The sequence below is a fragment of the Pseudorasbora parva genome, chromosome 9 (assembly GCF_024679245.1).
Source record: "Pseudorasbora parva isolate DD20220531a chromosome 9, ASM2467924v1, whole genome shotgun sequence".
Taxonomy (NCBI): Eukaryota; Metazoa; Chordata; class Actinopteri; order Cypriniformes; family Gobionidae; genus Pseudorasbora; species Pseudorasbora parva.
The window spans coordinates 21,331,693-21,354,384 of NC_090180.1; the positions used below are offsets into that span (position 1 = coordinate 21,331,693).

The following is a 22,692-nucleotide window of genomic DNA, read 5'->3' on the forward strand; positions in this document are numbered from 1 at the left end:
CACCCTCTTATTCAAGACCAAAGTGATTGAATAATGAAAAACGTGCTGCCTGTAACAGCATGCTCTCTGATCACATGACAACTCCTACCAAGATAGCTTTAGCATCCTTCCTCGTCAAGTCTACCCTTTCTCCAATTGCTCTACTATTTCCTTAAGTTTGCTAGTAGCCCGCCTTTTGCGGAACTATTCTGCGTCAAAGAAAACACAACCCTGTAATGTGATCACGCTGCTTGTTAATCTCTCCTGCAAGACACAAGCAGAGCCTAGTCAACATGGCTCATGGGAGGAGCTGGCGTGCTTTATTCTCAGCTGTTGCATCAATGGGAGGGAGGAGGTTCACTCACTGTGAAAGTTTTAAACCGGTCTGGTCAAAGTTTGGAGCTTCTTCAGACACTTCACACGAGTTCATCCTTGCTGTCGGTCGTCTCGGTAACCGAAGAGGCTTCCCTATCTACACTTCTGGTGCGTAATACAGTCTGGAGGAGGTACTGGCTACAAAACACCCCATTTAATAAGGGGGTGGAAGTCATGGAAAAGTTACCGTGAACACTGAGCCCCATATAAAAAGAGGCGTGGGGATTTAGTGGGGGGTAACAGTGTTTGTTCTTATTAAATCTTGAACTTGCCTATCTGATGCGCACAGTCCAAAGGTCGTCGCGAGTAGACCTTTGAAGGGTTTTGTAGCCAGCGCGCACATAACAGCGAAACCTGCGCGGGAAACCAAAGTTTAAGAACCCAATTTTAAGTTACACCTCTTAATCTAGTTGTGCTTTAACTGTTTATAAAATGTTTTCTAACAGAAGCGTGAGGGTTTTGAAATTGGGAAGATGTGAGGCTTACGCGACGGTGTACCCCATGGTTCCAAACTGGGTCCTGAACTTTTTTCCGCTGCCTTCCCTTTATTCTCCCCATAGGGGTATTTCTGTTTCACCGGCGGCCCACAGCGAACATCTACAGGAGAAGATGTCCGAGAACGGAGTGTTACCCCATCGGGGCAAAGTGCTCACCGTTGACACCATGAACGCCAACGTGAAGAAGGTTGACTACGCGGTCCGCGGACCCATCGTTCAGCGAGCGGTGCAGATCGAGAAGGAACTGAAGGAGGTATGAACAGTATTTATTTAATCTTCGCAAAACTATGGTTTATGTTACGTCAGGCTTATCCCGTTACTATCTTGCGCATAATTGGGAAGCAAAACATCCACGTACAATAACTGGATAACTGTGTTTATGCGACACCATTGCTAAATTCAAGTGAAAACAAACAACTTTGTGAACTGATGCTGTCTTGAGCTATAACCCTCTGGGCCCCTCTGTCCACGTACGAAAACATATTTTAGTGATTTTCTCTGACACCATACGTCAGCTTTACATTCCATTTGTTTGGAGATTTCACGAAGACAACAACTTCCATTTGGTTTGTAAAATGAGTGAATGATAAAATGTCGCACTCTTATGGAAATATGGTAATATTTTGTAATAATTATAATTTAAATCGGAGTCATTTTCATGCATTTTCTCAGGAAAATGGGTTTTCTGATCAAAATATGACTAGAATATTTCTATGAAATATTAGAGATTATTATGAAAATGTTGGCAGCTATTAGTCCCATTAATGCAGTTCTTTTTTTTTTCATTACACGTTGGTCCAAGACCACATTAATATGCAAATTAGATACCCATATGCATAAAGTAAAATGGTTTTTCAATTAATTCTGCTATATCTTTTATAACATAGCTGAGAATCATTTTTAAACAAAGTTTGGTTAAAGAAAATCCCGAAACCTAAAAATTGATTGGTGAATGAAAAAAGTCCCATTGTTTTTGCACATCATTTTATGTCCTAGAGTCCTACAGAGGACATAACATATGCATAAAATAATATTTAGAAAAAATAATAATATGAATAAAATAATATAAAATAAATAAATAATAATACTAATAGTAATTCCATTTATTTCTGAAACATAATCAAAAAAATCAACAAATCCTTGGTCTGGGACTGGGACTAAAAGCCCACTTTAAGAAAAGATGTGTTTTTCACTATTCCCATAGTGTATGATTGCAGAAAAATATATGTGTTTGTATTGAATATTTATGGAGCATCACATAAAAAAGGTTTATTTAGTTTAAAAATCTTATAAATGTATGAGGGGGTCATTTTACCCCACAGGCCATAAAGCACACATGATTGATACAAACACTTTAGCTAAATTAATATTTTTTTTTATAATGTCCAAGTTAATACTTGTTTAAAACAGTCACTTTAGCAAAGTATGCACTATTTTCTGTTAATTTTGATACATAAAATAATTCATTTTTGTTCAATAAATATTGTCATTAAAACATGTCTTAATGTCTTAACATGTTTTAATGACAATATATTTATTAAACAAAAATGTATTATTTTATGTATCAAAATTAGCAGAAAATAGTGCACACTTCACTAAAATGATTGTTTTAATGTAAATTTTAAAATAAAGATTCTGAAAGAATTAAAGGAGATCCTATAATAATTGTATATAGATTTACAGCAGTAACAATACATACAAAGATATTATGATATGATTAATATCATATTTTAAATTTGATTGTTTCATTTTAAATATGGGTTTTATCTCTAAGGTGGACACCCAACTTCATGATTTCTCATCTGAATCTAATTATGCACCATTAAAGGCGCAGAAGGTGCGGCTTTAAAGGTGCACTATGTTGGATTTTTGCCATAAAATATCCAAAAACCACTAGGCCAGTATTATATATTTTGTTCAGTTAAGTACCAGTGATGTGCAGGTTGATCCAAAATGAATGGGTCACCTGCAGGTACCCGTGGTTACGAGTCATCCAAAAATATTTTTAATGATATTTGGGTCGCGGTCTGTCAGGTCATTTGAAATAAAGATGACGCAGGACAAAATGCCCGATTTCCCAACACGTTGAACTGAGCAGTGCCATTGTACCATTTTAATAAGCTATACTTTTAAACGCATATAGCTCAGTAATGCCCAACACGAACACATGGTAATGCGTATCAATAGTACGAGTGTGCAATCTCGTGAAATGTATACACCAAAATGAGTTTTGCCGTGCATATGGTACGCAGTTTTTTGCGTGCATATGATACGCACTTTATGGCGTGTATATGACGCTCTTGGGTAGGATGGGGTGGTGGGGTGGCTGGTTCGTGTGTATAATACGCCATAAAGTGCGTATCATATGCACGCGAAAAACCGGTCGGGTACAATATTTTCTTTTTGGCGGTCCGAGTTGCGGGTGGATTAGTTGAAAACGTCGGTCGGGTACAGGTTTTTAATACATTGACCCGCACATCACTGTGGAGTACTTACAATATTCCAAATGTTTCCAACTATTTGTAAATTGTAAGGAAATTTGCTATTTTTACCAAGGAACCAAGACGTCTGGGGGAGTCGCCTTGTCAATTGCGTTATATCTGCATTACTCTGTTTCCTGTTTTATTTGGCAGAAACACTTTACTCTTAGCAGTGTGCAACATGCTGAGCAAACAAAGTGTAATTAGCATCATAACATCATTTTAAAGACACTTAAAAATGTGTCTAATATGATTAACAGAGCTGCGTTACCTCATACTCATGACCAGAAAAGCGGAAATGGCGCCGGTGACTGTGTCCTGTCATAATAAAAGTCCCAACAATCGCTCCAGCGGCCTTGATCAGTTCCACAACACTTGGTCCTGCTCAGGGGCGTGGGACTGGGGGGATAAAGGGTACTTAGTAACCAGTTACTAGTTACTAACTTAGAAGTCAGTTTTCTATACATACACATACATGGTACGGGGGCCCAGCAAGATGGTTTGTACCCAGGGCCCAAAATTTGGTGCTACGCCCCTGGTCCTGCTCTGCTTCATACTAGAGTAACGTTAATTGTCTGTCTGTCTGTCTGTCTGTCTGTCTGTCTGTCTGTCTGTCTGTCTGTCTGTCTGTCTGTCTGTCTGTCTATCTATCTATCTATCTATCTATCTATCTATCTATCTATCTATCTATCTATCTATCTATCTATCTATCTATCTAAACTGAAAATCATTAAGAAGACATTTGTCTCAAAATATATTCAATAATTATAAACAAGTTATTTAGTGCCATCTAGTGGTTTGTCACCTTTAGCCCACCTTTAGCCTAAAGGTCGTCACCTTTAGCCCAATTGTACCCTACTGTAAAATTGTTTTAAAAAGTATTTTCTTCCTGCTGATAATGCTTTTATTGGTGTAACATAAACATATTAAATAATGTTTTTGAATAAAATCACTTTAACTTAGAAAGTACATTGCAGGTTACTTAGGTTTCTAAATACTAAAGGCATTCTTCTGAACCTCCTAGGTCAGTGTTTCATTCAGATTTCTATCCTGAAAAAGGGGCAGGTTAGCAAACATCTATCCTCCTGTGCAGAACATTTTAAAAGTAGGTTGAAAGTCAAAAGTAAAGCTTTGATTAGTTCATCCAATAAAAAAACTGACAAAAAAGTCCAATGTTTCTCTCAGTCACTCTATCCTCCAGTTTTTTGAACATTTTCTAGGTCAGTGTTTGTGAAGCAGACTGTCATCACTCATTAGTGGATAAAGTCCACTCTTTGTTGCTCATTTAGTTAGTTTGGCTGCAGACATCTCATAGCAATCCTTATTTCTTTTGGCCATATGAGTGTTGCTCATGTGAGGTCATTCCCCTATTAAGACCACAGTCTGGTGTCAGCACTGATTGTCATGGGAACAGAGAGCATCTCTGTTTGTCAAGTCTTTTCCCCACTCTATAAATGGTGCCTGTTTCTGAGTAAACTACAGCGCAGGCAAGGGACCTTCCAAGAACTAACACAATTGGATAATATATTAGATTTCAGATTTCATTTTAGATGCCTTAATTTTTAAGTACAATCAATTTGGATGGAAATCATTTAAACTTGAGTCTTGTATAATTTATTTAAAAACCATGAAAATATGTTGTCATAACTTATTAATCATATATTGTTTTACACTACAGTTACTATACACTGTAAAACAATTATATGATCAATAAGTTATGACAACATATGTTTTTACCTAGCTTTAACACATCAAAATAAGTTTTTTTTTAACTTTTTAAAGTTATACAAGATTTAATTTAAGACGTACAAGATTCAAATACAAGATTCAATTTAAGTCAGTTAAGTCTGATTAAAATGTAATTTAAATTGAAAGTAATCATCCAAGTTGATTGTACTTAAAAATTGTACTTTTTACAGTGTATGTCATGTGTAATAAGGACACTGTAAAATAGTGTTACCATTATATATTTACTGATAATAATTTATACAAAGTGTGAAATAAGTATGAAACTCATATTTAGTATAAATTTGCCTCTAAGCCACTTACAAAAGGCATTTGCTTTGGTTGGAGGTATCACAGATCACATTGACAACATTCACACACACTGCTAGAGACCGCAGGGACATTGATTAAATAGACTCTATTAAAGAATTCAATCATATCATCCTACTCTCATTGCTGTCATAAAAACTGTGTGACTGTTTTCCACGAATATATTGTTAAAATGGAACTTAGACATTTTTCAGGGGATGATATGATCTAGGGAAGAATACGCACTCTGTTTTAGCCTTGGCACCTGTTTGTAGGTCCTGTGGTTTTGGGTTTCTGGGAAAGGCATGCATGACAAAGGTGGCCTTCACCTAATACTGTACAAATCTCTCTTTCTCTTCCTGCTGCTTACTTTCTTTTGTTTACTTGTCTTATGACTCCCTTTTTTAAATCTATTTTGTCTCTTTTCTCAGCAAAGTTTTATTGAAATGTAAAATATTGCAATATTGCAAGTATACTTACATAGTACCCATGTAGTTACAAAGTGCAAATGAACTTGCGTCAGAGGTGGCCTTCGAAGTCCACTGTCCTGCAGAGTTCTGTTCCAACATTAATAAAACACACCTAAAGAAATCTAACCAAAGTCTGCAGGATTTCTTGAAAATCACAGTCAGGTCAGTTTGAAGCGGTTTGAGCTCAACTCTGCGAGGGCAAAAGTTGCCACCCCTGACATATTAAGTTTATAGATGATTATTTGGTGAAGTAAAGTCCAAAGACGAGGTCAGGACAGAGCGAAAGTATAATTATACAGTATTGAAATGCATTATTCAGTAAAAAAACATTAACAGCCACTGAACACCTTACTGTAAATTATTTGCATTTTTGCCACCCCTGACATTTATAGTACACAATATTAAGTTTATAGATGATTATTTAGTGAAGTAAAGTCCAAAGATGAGGTCAGGACAGAGTGAAAGTATAATTATACAATATTGAAATGCATTGTTCAGTAAAAAAACATTAACAGCCACTGAACACCTTACTGTAAATTATTTGCATTTGTTTTTAAAATGACTGATTTTGGTTAAACTTAAAGCTCTTTTAAAGTAACTTTTTTGTGTTTAAGATTACAAAAATTATATAATGAGTGTTCTTCCGCAAGACGCATGCAGCTCTGTTTATTAGATGCTAGAGCGCAAAAAGTTTCAGACTGCAGTTTTAAGGTTCAAAAATACAACATTTTGAGCCTTTTTGAATAGATGTGTTAGCTTTCAGTCCATCTGTATTATACTCATAAAAGTTGATTTAAAATTTCCGATCTGTCTTTATATGGATTGAAAAAAACAAAAACATTGATGACTCATCTTGTGCTAAACAGATTTTTGTCCAATCAGATGATTTTAGAATACATATTTGTCATTGATAGCATGTTAGTGTTTGCTCAAGCTATGACACACACATTCACATTTTTCGGATCCTGTAGCATATGTTATATAAAATGATGTGTTTATTAGCAACAGATACCAGTGCCTGTATCTAGAGTGGAGTGGATGCTGCCAAATATAATACAGATCCATCCATGTCTATCTATCCATCTGTCCATCTATCCATCCGACTGTCTGTCATCATCCCTCCATCCGTCCATTCATCCATGTCAATTCATCCATCTGTCTGTCTGTCTGTCTGTCCATCCATGTCTATTAATTTGTCCATCCGTCCGTGATCTATCTATCTATCTATCTATCTATCTATCTATCTATCTATCTATCTATCTATCTATCTATCTATCTATCTATCTATCTATCTATCTATCTATCTATCTATCTATCTATCTATCTATCTATCTATCTATCTATCTATCTATCTATCTATCTATCTATCTATCCATCCACACATGGCTATCTGTCTCCATCCATCCATCCATCCATCCATCCATCCATCCATCCATCCATCCATGTCAGTTCATCCGTCAGTCAGTCAGTCAGTCATCCGGTCATCCATCCATCCGGTCATCCATGCCTATGTCTGTCTGTCTGTCTATCTTTAAATTTTACCAACATAAATATATAAATATTATATTAATATAATATATACCATACTATCTACTAAACTATACAGTCAAAAAAACACAAAGTCCACATGCAACCAATGAAAATAAATTATAGATAGATATAGACATTTATATATAGATATTTTAAAATGTTTACACCAATGCTAGTTACCTTGAAGTTTTTGAACTTTTTGTCCTGCACAATCATGTATGCTGATATAAATCTGTAATGCAGATAATCAGTCATTTGTTGACCAAATGAAAGGCAGTTATTTGATAATACAGGGAAAGGCCAGCTGTAATAACTACAGGAATCCTCATTGAAATCTGACCCACCGTACTCACGCTTCATACTGCGAAAGTCTGCGTGGCTCAGTTTTACAGTTCTGAAAACCTCTTTCTAACACAAACCATCTGCCCTCTGCTTAAACGGGCTTAAAGGTTGTTATTCCTTTAGGGGTGGAAGTCACAGCTCTATCTCTGATTGGCTGCTATTTAGAATCATCTCCCCTTCCTGGCCAGTAAGTGTTGGGAAATAAAACTTTTGGTCTCTTTAAGTGAGTTTCTGGTAAATGCATTTGGTTCTGTTGGACAGAGACTCAGTCCACCCTAGTGAGAAACAGATGTGCAGCTTGCAATCTAGTCCCGTCCGTACCATCTACTGAGAGCTCTGCTGTTGTTTGTTGAATTCCAGACAGCTGGAGCCTGAGGGACAGGATAACAAGAATGAAAAAAAATGAGAGAGCCATAATCAAGTCCAAGTACAATGTGTGCCGAAATCTTGTTCAAGAAGGGCTTAATGTTAGTGTGTAGTATATATTAGTGTGTACTCACCTATTGTTAAGAAGATGACCTTTATTTTGAAGTTAAACATGCAGTGACAGGCACTCTTTTTATTCAGTAAGCCTGACTGAATCCTTTCCTTTAAAATCTGACTTGCTTGTGGAGGAGACTCACTTTAACAGCAGTCAAGTTTGTAGTAACTCCAGTGGCCTGACAACTGCTGTATAAATTAAGCAAATTTTATTTAAAAAATGTATTCTAGCAATAGAAAGGTTGTTGCTTTGCATTCACCCAGCTTGTGTGTGCAGAGTAAGTGCAGAGGCGTTGCGTGTGCTGTGTGAACATGATGATTAGTGTACACTGAAAAAAAAAAAGTTTTCTACTTCACCTATACTTAATGTGTTAACATCTACAAAAACTGGTTTTGTTGAAAGGAAAATAAATGATTTAAGATTATTGATAAAAACTGAGTTCAACCAACCTGTTTTACTAAAGTACAACTGTCAGTAGATGTAACCTGATTTCTCCAGCAAGGTAAAATTACTTAATAAGCTTGATTATAATCTTTTTTGTTTTATATAATGAAAGTGATTTTCCATCTTGATGTAAATACACTCAAAAAATAATTAGTTGCACTTTATTAAATTGAAGACAATTTTACACACAAATTAATTTAGTTTATTCAAAATAAATCAGTTTAGTTGGTTTATGTCGGGCTGCCTACATTTTTATTAGTTTTCTAAGGCTTAACTTTCAAACAAGAAGTATCATTTATCACTGCACACAATGTATATAATAAACCACACAAAATAGGGGTCCATACTGACAGTACTAAGCTTAAAACATTAAAGTGCCCATTAACAAGCGCTACAATAACAGAAACTCCTCTAAATGTCCATCATAGCTGAACATTAATAAAAACTACCAACATCTTAAACTTAAAAACACATAAAATAACACTTAAAGGATTAGTACACCCAAAAATGAAAATTCTGTCTCCTCATGTCGTTCCAAAGCTGTGAGACCTTCGTTCATCTTCTTAACACACATTAAGATATTTTAGGAGATATCCGAGAGCTCTCTGACCTAAAGACACTGTTAAAAGAGTCCATGTGACTCCAGTGGTTCAAACTTAATATTATGAAGTGACAAAAATATTAGTTGTGACTTTTATTAGCCAAAACACTGTTGATGTAGTAAATACTCTGCAGCAGTTCCTAGTTCTACGTCAGAACGGCGGATTACCATTGGCCTAAGCTGTTCACGTGAGCACCTCCGACAAATCTTGACGCAGGAGCTAGCCAATTGTGTGCCACCGTTCTGCCGTAGAACTAGGAAGTGCTGCACTGTATTTACAACCAGCATATGACACTAACAGATATGAGAATAAATTGTTGAATAAAGTCGTTATTTATTTTTATTTTTTTGTGAACAAAGTGTTCTTGTCGTTTCATAACATTAAGGTTGAACCAGTGTAGTCACATGGACTATTTTAACAATGTCTTTACTACCTTTCTGGACCATAAAAATGGTCATTGTGCTGTTGTCTATGTGGGGTTAGAAATCTCTCTGATTTCAACAAAAATATCTTAATTTGTGTTCTGAAGATGATTTGTGTCCTAAATGATACGCTAATGGCCATTGTAAGACCACAAGACCGAAAGTGCACATGAAGTGTGCCATTTGGGACAGGGCTTTACTTCTTGGAGATGCGCCCTCTTAGCCTGACGTGGTCATACTCAATTCTAGTCACAATATGAGTCTGATACCGCTCCATTGGGCTGTGATTATGTTAACAGAGCTGAACTGTACTATGTTGCCAAGACCGTTTTTTTTTCCATGTCCGCTTGTTGAAGGGTTTTATGTTTTAAATTGTTTTATTGTGTTTCATTGTTTAGAGAGTAACACAATAAAAATGAGTTTACCTAACACCAAAGGTGGACAAAGTACACAACTTCATTACTTGAGTAAAGGTAACAGTACTACTGGTCAAAAATTACTTCGTTACAAGTGAGTACACGTTGTAAAAACAGATTTTTACTTGAGTGAAAGTACATAAGTATTTGTTTTCAAAAGTACTTAAGTATTAAATGTACTTTTCAATGTTAATGCATTACTTTATAATTGTTGTATAAATTAGGGATGCTCATATTGACCATTTAACCGTTATAGGAAGAATTTTGACCGATTAATACTATAGTTAAACGGTTTAAAGTTTTTTTTTTTTACGCTTTTGTTTGCCCTTCATTGCCCTTCTCAATCCCTACAAGAGTGATTCCTGAAAGTCTTTCTGCAAAAACCCAAACCCTAAAGAAGAAAGAAATACACTGACTTTCAAAGCTGCTACAAAAACAACTTGATAGAAATTTAGTGGAGTAAAAAGTATGATATTTGTCTTTCAGATGTAGTGAAGTTAAAGTCATAAGTTTCCAGAAAAAAATTATACTCAAGTAAAGTACAGATACTCAAAAAGTGTACTTAAGTACAGTACTCAAGTAAATTTACTTAGTTACTGTCCTCCTCTTCCTAACACTGCTTATTTTAATTAGACAAAATTAGACAAATCTTAAAAGCAGCATTACTCAAATTCAAAGGACAATTGAGAAATAAATGTAACTACTATTTACAAACCATGCATTTTTTTTTTAGCTAGCAGAGCATAACATGTTTGGGGAGTTTTAAAGGGATAGTTAAACACCCAAAAATAAACATTCTGTCTTCATTTGCTTTCATCGTCGTTTTTGCCAAGTAAGACATGTTCCTGGATCAACATTTTTTGTTTGTTCTGGAACAAGATTCCTGTACAAACATTTAGTCCTGACCATATCCCTTCCCCTAAACCTAATCCGTGAATAACAATCCTTGTAAGACATAAACCCTCAAATCTTGGTTGATTGCAATGTTGTTCCAGGATCAGCAAAGATGCTTATCTAGGAAAATGTTATATTTGGTGAAATCGCATTCACCCATCAGGTCCAAACCTCAAGCCATTCCATTGATATTCTTTTCCAACTCATAAAATAGCTACATTTTTCTTTCATAAGATCATGTTTGATTCCCCTCATTACTCTGACTGTGTTCAGAAGTGTCTTGTGCGTATGTATTGTCCCTTGTGTTTCCATAGTTAAGGTCTTTCTTAATTTCCAAGTTTCTTGTACGTTTGTTATTATATTTTAAAGTACGCCATTTGCATCCAGCTCTCACTCGTTTATAAGCTCCTGGCTTGACATCTAGAAGTCTGACTCTTAGTTTATAACATGTTATGAGATTAGATTCAGGGCATTCCTGCCGGATTGGGTTCATTACACATTCCTGCTGGTCATGTAAGTACCTGTTCTGGCTGCATTAGTGCATTGTCATATAACCACATGTTTTTGAGCCGTTTTTTGAACAATTTCTATTAAAAATGTCGCAACACTGACATAAAACAATAATGCATAATTTTTACAACACATACATTATTACCATTTTAGAACAGCCTAATATCAGCATCTCCAAGGTGTGTGATATTCTATCCCTTATTGACACTGAGGAAATTCATGTATTCACACGTGTTACCTATAGACTTGACAACTGCAGTATTGTATTAGCTGATTTATGGAAGAGCTCTATCAAACACTTACAGAGAGTTGAGAATGCAGCTGCAGAAACGCTGACTCATAGCTACTAGACTGTCAGCTCTTTACTCCCTTATGGCTTCCTGTGTCTTACACAACTAATTGGAAGATTATTAAATCTGACCCTAACCTAACACTAGTAAGTGAGAATTAGTGGACATAGTCAATCCATTAAAAAATGATCTAATTAATCGCACATTTTTTCTGTAATTAATAACACTGCAGTTTTGTAGTAAACATATTTTTATATTGTAATAACAATCACAGTTACTGTTCAAATGAATGTAGAAACAACATAATGATTAATTTGAAATATATGCTGTATTCACATCTCTTTATGAATAAAGGCCAATATCGCTGATTCTAATACAGCTACTGATGTCTCTAGACATTCAACATTACAGTGTAATTGAAAGCTAAATAAATTTCAACATTTGTTAGACTTTGCAATAATAGCAACATTTAATTAAAGTGAACATACTGCAATCTTCACTTGAACCCATTATAATAAATTTCATGTTTGGCCTTCCTACCTGTTAGACATTTACAGAAATTGAATAAAGTTATCAAAGCCTTTCTTAACGGCATAACTAAATTAAACAGATTATTTCTTATTAAAGCTACAATTTTCTTTGTTACCATTGTTCTTTGATTAACATTAATTAAATACATCACAGTGACTAGTTTATTAGGCTGCTGTCATTGTAAGATCTGCCGAACATAACGCTGACACAATGTCAGTCGCATCTCATTTTCCCTCTTTTGACGTTAATTTGAGACTCCTCTTATAAAAATACTCAACAAAACTGGCATTTTGGCATAAATTGGCACAATGTTATTATTTGTCCAAGCACAAAAGAGAACTCTATTCTGGCACACTGTCTGTTCACACGATACTGGCGCGCATCTTTCTGTGTATCGTGTGTGTGTTTCAGAATATTCATAAACAGCGCGTTTTCGTTTGTCTTGTTTCACTTGAATGATTTAAAAGCATTTTCATAAAAAAGAATGTGATCATAGATCATATAATGTAACACTAGCCAAAGGATGATAGAAAAATTGCAATAAAGGCAAACCCTCCCAAAAGGAAGGTTATTTTAATGTTACTAATAAGTATTTTTTCGTAATTTATTCGTAATTTCTTTATTTTCTTTATTTTCATTTAACTTTTTGATACACAATGCTCTGTTGGGGCAACTTAATGGCTGAACTTTGTTCTGCACATGTTCTCCCATGTTAAGAGTTTATTTGTTGTGTTTCATGTGTTTTTTATGAATAAAGATTGATCTGTTGAAAGCAATTATTTTGAGTTAGATGCCAAATGTTCACCTCCTATTAAAATTTGATATTGAAGGGCACGGTACGATACGATACGATACGATACGATACTATACTATACTATACTATACTATACTATACTATACTATACTATACTATACTATACTATACTATACTATACTATACTATACTATAGTTTCTGCACATTCAAATACAATTTTCAGGGAAAAAAAACCCTGGGGAAAATAAATGCAGAACATGTTCACATAGGGCACTATTAACATGACTATATGCATGACACCATTCAGAAAAAAGTGGGCACAAATGGGTTATTGGAGTTTTATGTAAGCATCACCTGTATCTCATTATTATGTTCTTAAGAAAATCAAAATAGACATGCAAATGAGACAATAAAAAAAATCCATAGCAAAGCTCAGATCATTTGGTTTTGGAAGAATTTAATGATAAACTGACTGTGGTGTGACAGGCAGCGGGGCGAGGGACCGTGAGAGCGGGCCGGTGATTAACGTTCACGAGTGCCAGCTGCGTGGCACACCGGTCTCGTCTCGCGGCCATGTGACAGGAGCATATAAGGAGGAGCAGGAGCTGCGGAAGACGAGAGAGGACCAGGCCTGGATTTTATGTTTAGTTTTGTTTGTGTTTGTGGGCAGTCGTCCGTGAGGGGCTGCCCACGTTTTATTTTGTGTGTGTTTGCGGGCAGTCGTCCGTGAGGGGCTGCCCACGTTTTATTTTGTGTGTGTTTGCGGGCAGTCGTCCGTGAGGGGCTGTCCGCAAACACACACAAAATAAAACGTGGGCAGCCCCTCACGGATGACTGCCCACAAACACAAACAAAACTAAACATAAAATCCAGGCCTGGTCCTCTCTCGTCTTCCGCAGCTCCTGCTCCTCCTTATATGCTCCCGTCACATGGCCGCGAGACGAGACCGGTGTGCCACGCAGCTGGCACTCGTGAACGTTAATCACCGGCCCGCTCTCGCGGTCCCTCGCCCCGCTGCCTGTCACACCACACTGACTTTTATCACAAACACTGATATCTTGGACAAATATGAGCACAGTTTGAAATATAACAGGGATTCCCCCTGAACTCTGCAGGAGGCCTATATGGGGTTAAGTCTGTATTGGCTGTCCTCTGCTGTTCAGGAACAACAATTGAGCTATTGAAGAGATCTCATTTCTGCCTGTCTCCCACACATTCACTTTCAATGTTTGTATAGACTTTCACTCCATGTTTGATCGTTGATTTCTTTTCTAATTTCCTTGAGCAGGCAATATTTTTGTTGAAAGTAAAACAACACGTTTTATTATCTAACTCCACAGAGGACAACATATTTGGAAAAACAAGGTGTTTGTGTGTTGCAATCAGCATGCAGTGAGAGTGATAGGGAGGTTGTTTGTGAGGCTTCAGCTGCACCCTCTGTTAAAGTGCTTTTGAAATGAGTAAACAGAAAGAATGGGACACAGAAGGGGATTGGGTGAACCCCTGCCATCAGCAGTACTACTGACCCTGGCTGCTTGTTTGTTCCCCAGATAAGGCATGTAAAGCACTGCAGCATTTTAACCATGTGCTGACCAGACAACATTAGGTTTGAATAAAGGTTTTGTCACACAACTCAAATAAAAAATAACATTTTTTATTTGAAAGAGATGTGATATTACTTTTCTAAGAAATCAGATTTTAATATTTCCGCTGGTCAATGATCAAATCTGTGGACATTTTTTTCCATAGAAGTACAGAGAAGAAGAGACCCGAGTATAGGGGATGGTAGGGGAAAGCTGCTGCCTGATTAGTCCCTTTGCCTAAAGCCCCTCCCATATTGAGCTGGCTGACCACTGACCAATCAGGTAGACTTTCATCATAAATATTAATGTCCCTCCCTCAATCAGTCAACTCACACTTACAGGTCATATCATAGTGACTCGTGGGTGGGCACTTTTGACTTGGCCACCCAGAACACCCTACCAACCACCCTGAATTACCTGGCAACCATTTAGAACACCTTGTCAATTCCCCAAACCTAGCATCAGACCCAGCTAACAAAAATATTTTCTTAGAACTTTTTGCCAATGTTCCCAACTATGAAAATGTTACTAACTTTTTTTGAACAGTTGAAACATCCAGTTTTATAAAAGTTTTAAAGCCTTTTTTTTCTTCCTTATGCAAGCATTAAGTGAACATTCCATTTAGCAAAACATGGGGTTGTTACTTTTGAATGTTCTCTGAACATTTTGAAACAAGTAAATTAGAGGCTAATGTCCAGCTAAAATGTTTTATAAAAATAACACATTTTGAAGTACTCCTGCGATAGAGCATATTTGATTTTTTTTTATATTTAGCTCATTTTAGAACATGTTGTTTTTACTGGTAATGCAATAGGTGTTAGACTGGGTAAACCCAGCCTGATCTGCCAGTGATTTGATTTTGCCCTGCAACTCGGTCTAGAAACCTGTACATTCATCAGGAACCAGTCACAGACAGGCTTATCCACCTGCCGCACTTAGGCTTAGGAATCTCAAGGACTATCCAATTGCGTACAGAGTCATTTGAATTATGCTCGTTGATCACTTTTCTTGTGCAGTAGAAAATACAGAACAGACTCCCCAGAATGCTGTTTAGTCTTAAATTGAGCTTGGTCTGGTGATAGCCAAACTAGGTGCATGTTTCTGTGTGAGTTTGTTGTGTTGGGTACATCATTCTGTATTAAGTGAAAGGTATTGTGTGACCCTCAGTCATTTAGTCAAGTCACCTTTATTTATATAGTGCTTTTACAATGCCGATTGTTTCAAACCAGCTTCACAGTGTTTCCAGGAAAATAATGCAACAGAGTTTGATTCGCCACTCTGGAGAAATCAGTGATGTCATTCAGCTCAGTTCCATTACCATATAGTGATCAGTAATTTAGTTGAAAATTGATTTGAATAATAAGGCTATGTTTAGTGTACACGTACACAATGCCTAGTTTTTCACTGTAATCATCTACAATGTTGACAAGTGTCCAATCTTAACTCTATTCATGACTGATAACATCTATGCTATATATCATTGTTTGCTTTCTCAAATTTTCTGAGATATATTTTACTCCATTACAGGGGGTCAAGAAGCCTTTTGAAGAGGTCATTAAAGCCAATATCGGCGATGCTCACGCTATGGGACAACGGCCAATCACCTTCTTTCGCCAGGTAGCTGACTCTTCTAATTTTGCTGACTAAGAGTCTCAATCAATGATCTACTCTAGTCATTTCCAGCTCCACTGCTTTTTCAGCTGTTCCGTGCATTAACGTAAAAGTCCAAAGTCAACAGTTTAGATGAACCTTTTTGCACATAGCCAAGTTATTTATTTTATTACTTGTGCTTCGTTTGTTACTAGATGTTTTTTATGGCCTCATAGCTGAATTGTTTTTCTAGGTGATGGCACTGTGTATGTATCCACAACTACTTGATGACAACAAGTTTCCAGAGGATGCCAAAAACCGAGCGAGGCGTATTTTACAATCATGTGGAGGGAATAGCATCGGTATGTGATTTGTGTATAATGGGAGTGCATATAGGATATGAAATATCAAAAGATTTGTATTGATGTTTTTACTTGTTCATACAATGAAAGCCATTGGGCTCCAGTGTTTTTTTGGACATTAAATGAATACAAAAAGAAAGAAATGTGTGTTCTACAAAAAAAAGAAAGAAGTAATGGCCACTTATCCATGCAGTCTATGTACATTTTAATCCAATATCCCACATAAAATGATAAAGTAAACTCTACTAATTGTTAACTGCTGATGTAACTTGGTGTTTTTCAATATATGTCAGAGATGTTACTGATTAAAGTGTTTGTTAGTCACTGTCCAAAAAGCATCTGAGGTTTTAAGGCTCAGTAGTATGAAAATCTTTCCATATGCACACCTCCCTTTGCTCTGCCCCTCCTCTTTTTCTTCAGGTGCTTACACAACCAGTCAGGGCATTGACTGTGTAAGGCATGATGTTGCGAACTACATACAGCGGCGTGATGGCGGTATTCCGTCTGATCCGGATAACATCTACCTCACGACAGGAGCCAGTGACGGCATTGTGGTACGTCAGGCAAAGGCAAACACAGTTCATTGTACACTCAGCTTGTGTACTTAGTCAACAAGTTCCTGGATCAATTTCTTTGTTGATCCTGGAACAACATTCCAATCGACCAATCAGATTTCTCTGTAAAAAAAATTGCTTTTGGGGGGTAAAATGTGTGTTATTTTGGCAAGGTTGCCTGCTAAAATTTGCATTCCTGGGTCTATATATCACATACTTGAGGTTGCTTCAACCCACGGACATGGAAAACAACCCACGGAAAAAATCTCAGACTTGGCAACACAGTACAGTTTAGTTCTGTTGACATTTGACAACTAATGTTATGCGTCAGTTTGTTGCTCTGATTGGTTGTAGCTCTATCCAATTGATGTCTTTCCTGGTTCGGTTGAAACACGCCCCATAATTACAGCTCAATAGAGCAGTTTTAGGGTGCGTTCACACTTGTCATGTTTGGTTCGATTAAAACGAACCCTGGTGCGGTTGCTCGGTTAGTGCGGTTCATTTGAACATATGTGAACGCTGCCATCCGAAACCCTGGTGCGCACCAAACAAGCGGACCGAGACCGCTAAAAAGATGGGTCTCGGTCCGCTTCCAAACGAACTCTGGTGCGGTTCGATTGATATATGAACGCAACACGGACCAAAGACATGTAAACGGACCAAAAACCGGACGTATAATGTCACAAGATGCAACACATAGGGCCTAATGCAGCTGATTTGACGACGCGGAAAGATCTGTGTATCCAAAATGAGTAACTTTAACGTTAGAGGGCAAACGTGGAGCAACGAGGAAGTGCCTAATCAATATTTGGTCAGACGAGCATGTTTCGAAAATGCTAGAAAAAACACACAAAAAGCATACCTGGCTCTTCTCATCAAAGTTCCTGTGTTGCCCATTATTAGCAGGTACAGACGACAGAACGGCCGTCTCTTTTGCATAAGTCGCCCGTCTCTTTTCTGCACAACGGAGGAAATCCTGCTGCTGTTTTGAATGTTTTGAACATTTTATGAGCTCTTCATGAGTTCTCAGCGGGTAAAAATAATGCCACATGTACACGCATAAAATGATTGCGTTTAATCCAGCACACAGCGTTGTTTTGAACATTTCATGAGCTCTTCATGAGTTCTCTGGTAAAAAATAATGCCATATGTGTTACACGCATAAAATGATCGCGTGTAATCCAGCACACAGCGTTGTTTTGAATGTTTTGAACATTTCATGAGCTCTTCATGAGTTCTCTGGTAAAAAATAATGCCATATGTACACGCATAAAATGCCCGCGCGTGTAATCCGCACACAGCATTGTTTTGAATGTTCGGTAAATGAGCTCCTACGTCATATAAGCCGACCAATCAGGTTGTGACCGCTTCCCTGTGCCTTTGGTTCGGTAACTTTAGGTTCGCTGTTAAAAATGCCCGTGTGAACGCTAAGCGGACCAGGACTATTATGTTTTGTTTTTGTTTTTTGGTCCGGACCAAACGTACCAAACTAACCGAACTACAAGTGTGAACGCACCCTTAGACTCATATTCTGAATAGAATTGAGGCTAGTCGTCATACTCAAATCTAGTCTGAATATGAGTCTGATATTGCTCCATTGGGATGTGATTATTGGGGTGTTACAACCGAACCAGAAAAAAACCTCAATTGGTTAGACCTACAACCAATAAGAGCAACGGAGTAAATGGCGTATGTTGAGTGAAGCATAGTAGTGGGAAGTTTGGATTATTTTACAGACTCTGATCTTCTAATCTCGTTCAGCAAAATGAACAAATCTTTTTTTCCAAGTCATTTAAGCAGATTGTAAATAAAATGTCACATGTTAAATTCTCCAGCACATCTAGTACTTATGCAAATCACATTTGGAATAAAGCATAAGCTAATGCAGCCAAGGCCAAACTTTAAGAAAGAAAGTATGCATTAATTGTTCAGATGGGTCTTCAGGCTATGCAGTCTGTTAATTGACCTCACCTCAGAATTTGAGTCGTTCTTTCTTTTGTCACTTCACATTTAATCACATCTGTTCCCTGGAAAGATTAGTACACCTCTCCTGCCTTTGGTTTGAGTCGTTAGTTCCGTCATCAGTGTCTGATCTGGGCGGTGGCAGCCCTATAAGCAATGCGTGCAGTCCTGAAAACAGAATTGATTTGCTCACCTCTCGAGTCTTTGGGATTGAGTCATTCGTTCTCACAGAGTACAAAAGATCCTGTACAGAACCAATCCTGCAGCACCCCTCTTAGAAACTGAAGCTTTCTCACCTCGATCGAATATCAATAGGGACTTTTTGGGGCCTCTTTTGACTTGGACTTGTAAACGGCCATCTAGAAACCACATGACAATGCCTCAATAACCGCCTTCCTTATACACCCCACATCATACACCTCTTTGTCACAGTCATGTTCTGTTTGTTTTGGTTTTCAGTCATCACATGTTCCTTTTTTCCGTATTCTCGACCACTCATCAGTCCCCGTGGACACTACCGATCATCATAGCTGTTTTGTCTTTATATTAATCATCCTGTGTCCAGTATTGTTTGTGTCCTGTCTCGCACATTGGTTTTTGGATCTCGATCATCAGACCACCTTACCAGACTTACAGAGACCTTTGCTGGAGTGGGTGCCTGTAAATCACCGTTCAGTGTCGTGGATGCAGCCTTGCTCTCAAACCAGGACCCAGCCTAGTACCACCCCCCTGCGAGGAATTGCAGGAGGTGCCCACCGGAGACGGAGGGAACACCTCAGCCACGATAAATGCTGAGTGCTCCGCTCAAACTTGACCTGTCACCTTGGATCCCATGCCTTGACTGCTTCCTCCCTCGGCTCCGGTGTAGACCATCTGCCTTTCGGCATCGCAGGGGTATGTCGGCTTTACCTGGGTCAGACATCGTCATGCCTCCGCATAGGACTTGCGGCCCATTCGCTAATCACCAGTCCTACACCCCTCCGGCTTCTGCCAGCTGTTTTTTTCCTCAGGCTTCGCCTCCGCCCTCGATCGCTCCAGCTCCACCTCTATCCTCCAGACCCCCGCTTCCACCTCATGGGGTCGTTGTTGTGGCTCATTTGCGAACGCCAAGGTCTACACTCTCTCCCCACCCCAATCGGCTCTCTGTCTGCATGTGGGCTTCACCGTCATCGCTTCCAGTCGTCCCTAAGGTGACATCATACATCCCTCGACCATGTTTCCTCCCTCCTGCGACGACACCTTGGAGCACATTCCGGGCTTGGGCCTGGATCTCCATCTGCACGTCCCTGTTCAAGGCCATCCCATCGATCCTCCCACTTTTCTCACCTCCACTATCCTCCTCCACTATCCTCCATGGCACTAGGACGTGCCCACCAGGAGGGGGCGTTATGTCACAGTCATTTTCTGTTTGTTTTGGTTTTCAGTCATCACGTGTTCCTTTGTTCCGTATTCCCGCAACTCATCAGTCCCCATGGACACTAACGATCATCACAGCTGTTTTGTCTTTATGTTAATCATCCTCATGTATTTAGTTCCTGTTTGTGTTCTGTCCTGTGTCCGGTATTGTTTGTGTCCTGTCCACACTGTCTCGCACGTTGGCTTGTTATTGGGATCATATTAATAAAATCTGTTATCTTCATCTTCATAATTGTCTTCATCTTCTTAGAGCCTTAGCATTACACTCTTACATTTTATTGAGGAAATCTAGTTTCCTCTCTAATGGTCTCATTGTCTTTGTCTTGATGTCTTTCAGACCATACTGAAGTTGTTGACAGCTGGGGAGGGTCGCACACGGACGGGGGTCATGATCTCTATTCCTCAGTACCCTCTGTACTCTGCATCTATAGCAGAGCTGGGTGCCATTCAGGTGAATTACTACTTGAATGAGGAGAAGTGCTGGAGTCTAGACATTAGTGAGCTGCAGCGCTCTCTACAGGCAGCCAGAGAGCATTGCAACCCCCGTGTACTGTGCATCATCAACCCCGGCAACCCCACTGGTAAACCTTTAAGATAATTTCCTTAAGAACTCATTCAAATTAATAATTTGTAATTCAGTGAAGTTAGTAATTAAGTACACATGCTTAATAATAAATAGCTAAAATAATGTCCTTGATGAATAAAATATAATATTGTATCCATTGAGGATGCATTAAATTGATCAAAAGGAGCAGTATCTTTTTTTAAATAAATGCTTTTCTTTTGAACTTTTATATTAATTAAAGAATTCTGAATAAATGTGTCATGGTTTCCACATGACTATTAACTAACTTATTAAGTAATTGTGGTTATGAGTTTTGAATTAATTCTGAATTAGTTAATAATCATATGCCCCAACAAGTAAAGTCAACATAATGATACCTTTATAAATCATTAGCTAATGATTAATTAAAGCAGACAGCTGGAAGTTGAAATGCATGGCTTTGACCTGTTGTGGTAATTAACACGACAATTTACATTATTAGTTAATATAATATGGTATTAGGGATTTAATACATTATGACATATTTAACTAATAACTATTTAATGATTACTTAATATATTAATCATGTATAATCTTCATTAGTTGCTGATGCAGTAATTATTAATAAATGGGTTAGTTCACCATTAGTAATACATTAACTTTAAGCATGAATTAATGCATATTAGTGCACCCCTATTGTAAAGTGTTACCAAAACTTTACAGACTCCAAACTTTTGGACAGTGTAATCAACCAAAGCACAGTATAAATAAAGTTTTTCAAGATTGTATTTATTTAATTAAACCTGACAGTTTTTCTTCTCAGCTTTTCTTATAACAGATTTTTTTTTTTTTAAATCGGCCTATTCTTTTTTTATAGGTCAGGTACAAAGCAGACAATGTATAGAAGATGTGATTCGATTTGCAGCCAAAGAAAACCTCTTCCTATTGGCTGATGAGGTAAGTAAATTTAATACTGGGGGTCATATGGTATTTACACCATATTATATCATACTATTAATCTTTATTCCCATCATGTCAGCATCTACAGGCATAGAAGTGCACACTTTCATACAAGGGTTAAAGGCATGTAATTCTCACCCAATTTGCTCAGCATTAAACATCTTTTACTATGCGTCTGTTTCTTAGGTGTATCAGGACAATGTATACGCAGAGGGCTGCGAGTTTCACTCCTTCAAGAAAGTGCTGTTTGAGATGGGTCCAGAGTATTCAAAAAAAATAGAGCTGGTATCATTCCACTCCACCTCTAAGTGCTACATGGGAGAGTGAGTACACATCAGTCAGGCTTATCATTTCATAGAGAAACACACTTCATTGGTATGGACCTGGCTCTGTTGTATACATATTTAGTTCATTCATGAAACTCTAGATGGCATAGGCTGATAGGACATTATAATCGCATGGCACAAGCTGATTGGCCTCTGCTGATCCTGCAGCCAATGAAATTGCTTGTCAACATTTAAATAGTCTGGTTCATTGTTTGCTGTAGCCTAGTCATGCTTCATAGTTCCTCTGAAACCCTCCACCTACCAAGATCTTCTACTGGATTTATGTATGTCTATCAATGCAGCAGCAGCAGATCTTACATGCTCAGAGCAGAGTGTGTGTGTG

At 37.8% G+C, this 22,692-nt stretch overlaps 1 protein-coding gene across 1 annotated transcript in view; it reads left to right on the plus strand.

The window, feature by feature from the left end:
• Positions 1 to 264: 264 nt before the first annotated feature.
• Positions 265 to 22,692, plus strand: part of gpt (glutamic--pyruvic transaminase) — a 28,349-nt gene continuing 5,921 nt past the window's right edge. The window contains 9 exon segments of the mRNA XM_067454311.1: positions 265 to 444; positions 446 to 462; positions 915 to 1,104; positions 16,163 to 16,252; positions 16,479 to 16,587; positions 17,008 to 17,141; positions 20,857 to 21,100; positions 21,941 to 22,020; positions 22,210 to 22,346. Of these exon segments, the coding sequence (XP_067310412.1) occupies positions 280 to 444; positions 446 to 462; positions 915 to 1,104; positions 16,163 to 16,252; positions 16,479 to 16,587; positions 17,008 to 17,141; positions 20,857 to 21,100; positions 21,941 to 22,020; positions 22,210 to 22,346 (1,166 nt within the window). The 5' untranslated portion in view covers positions 265 to 279.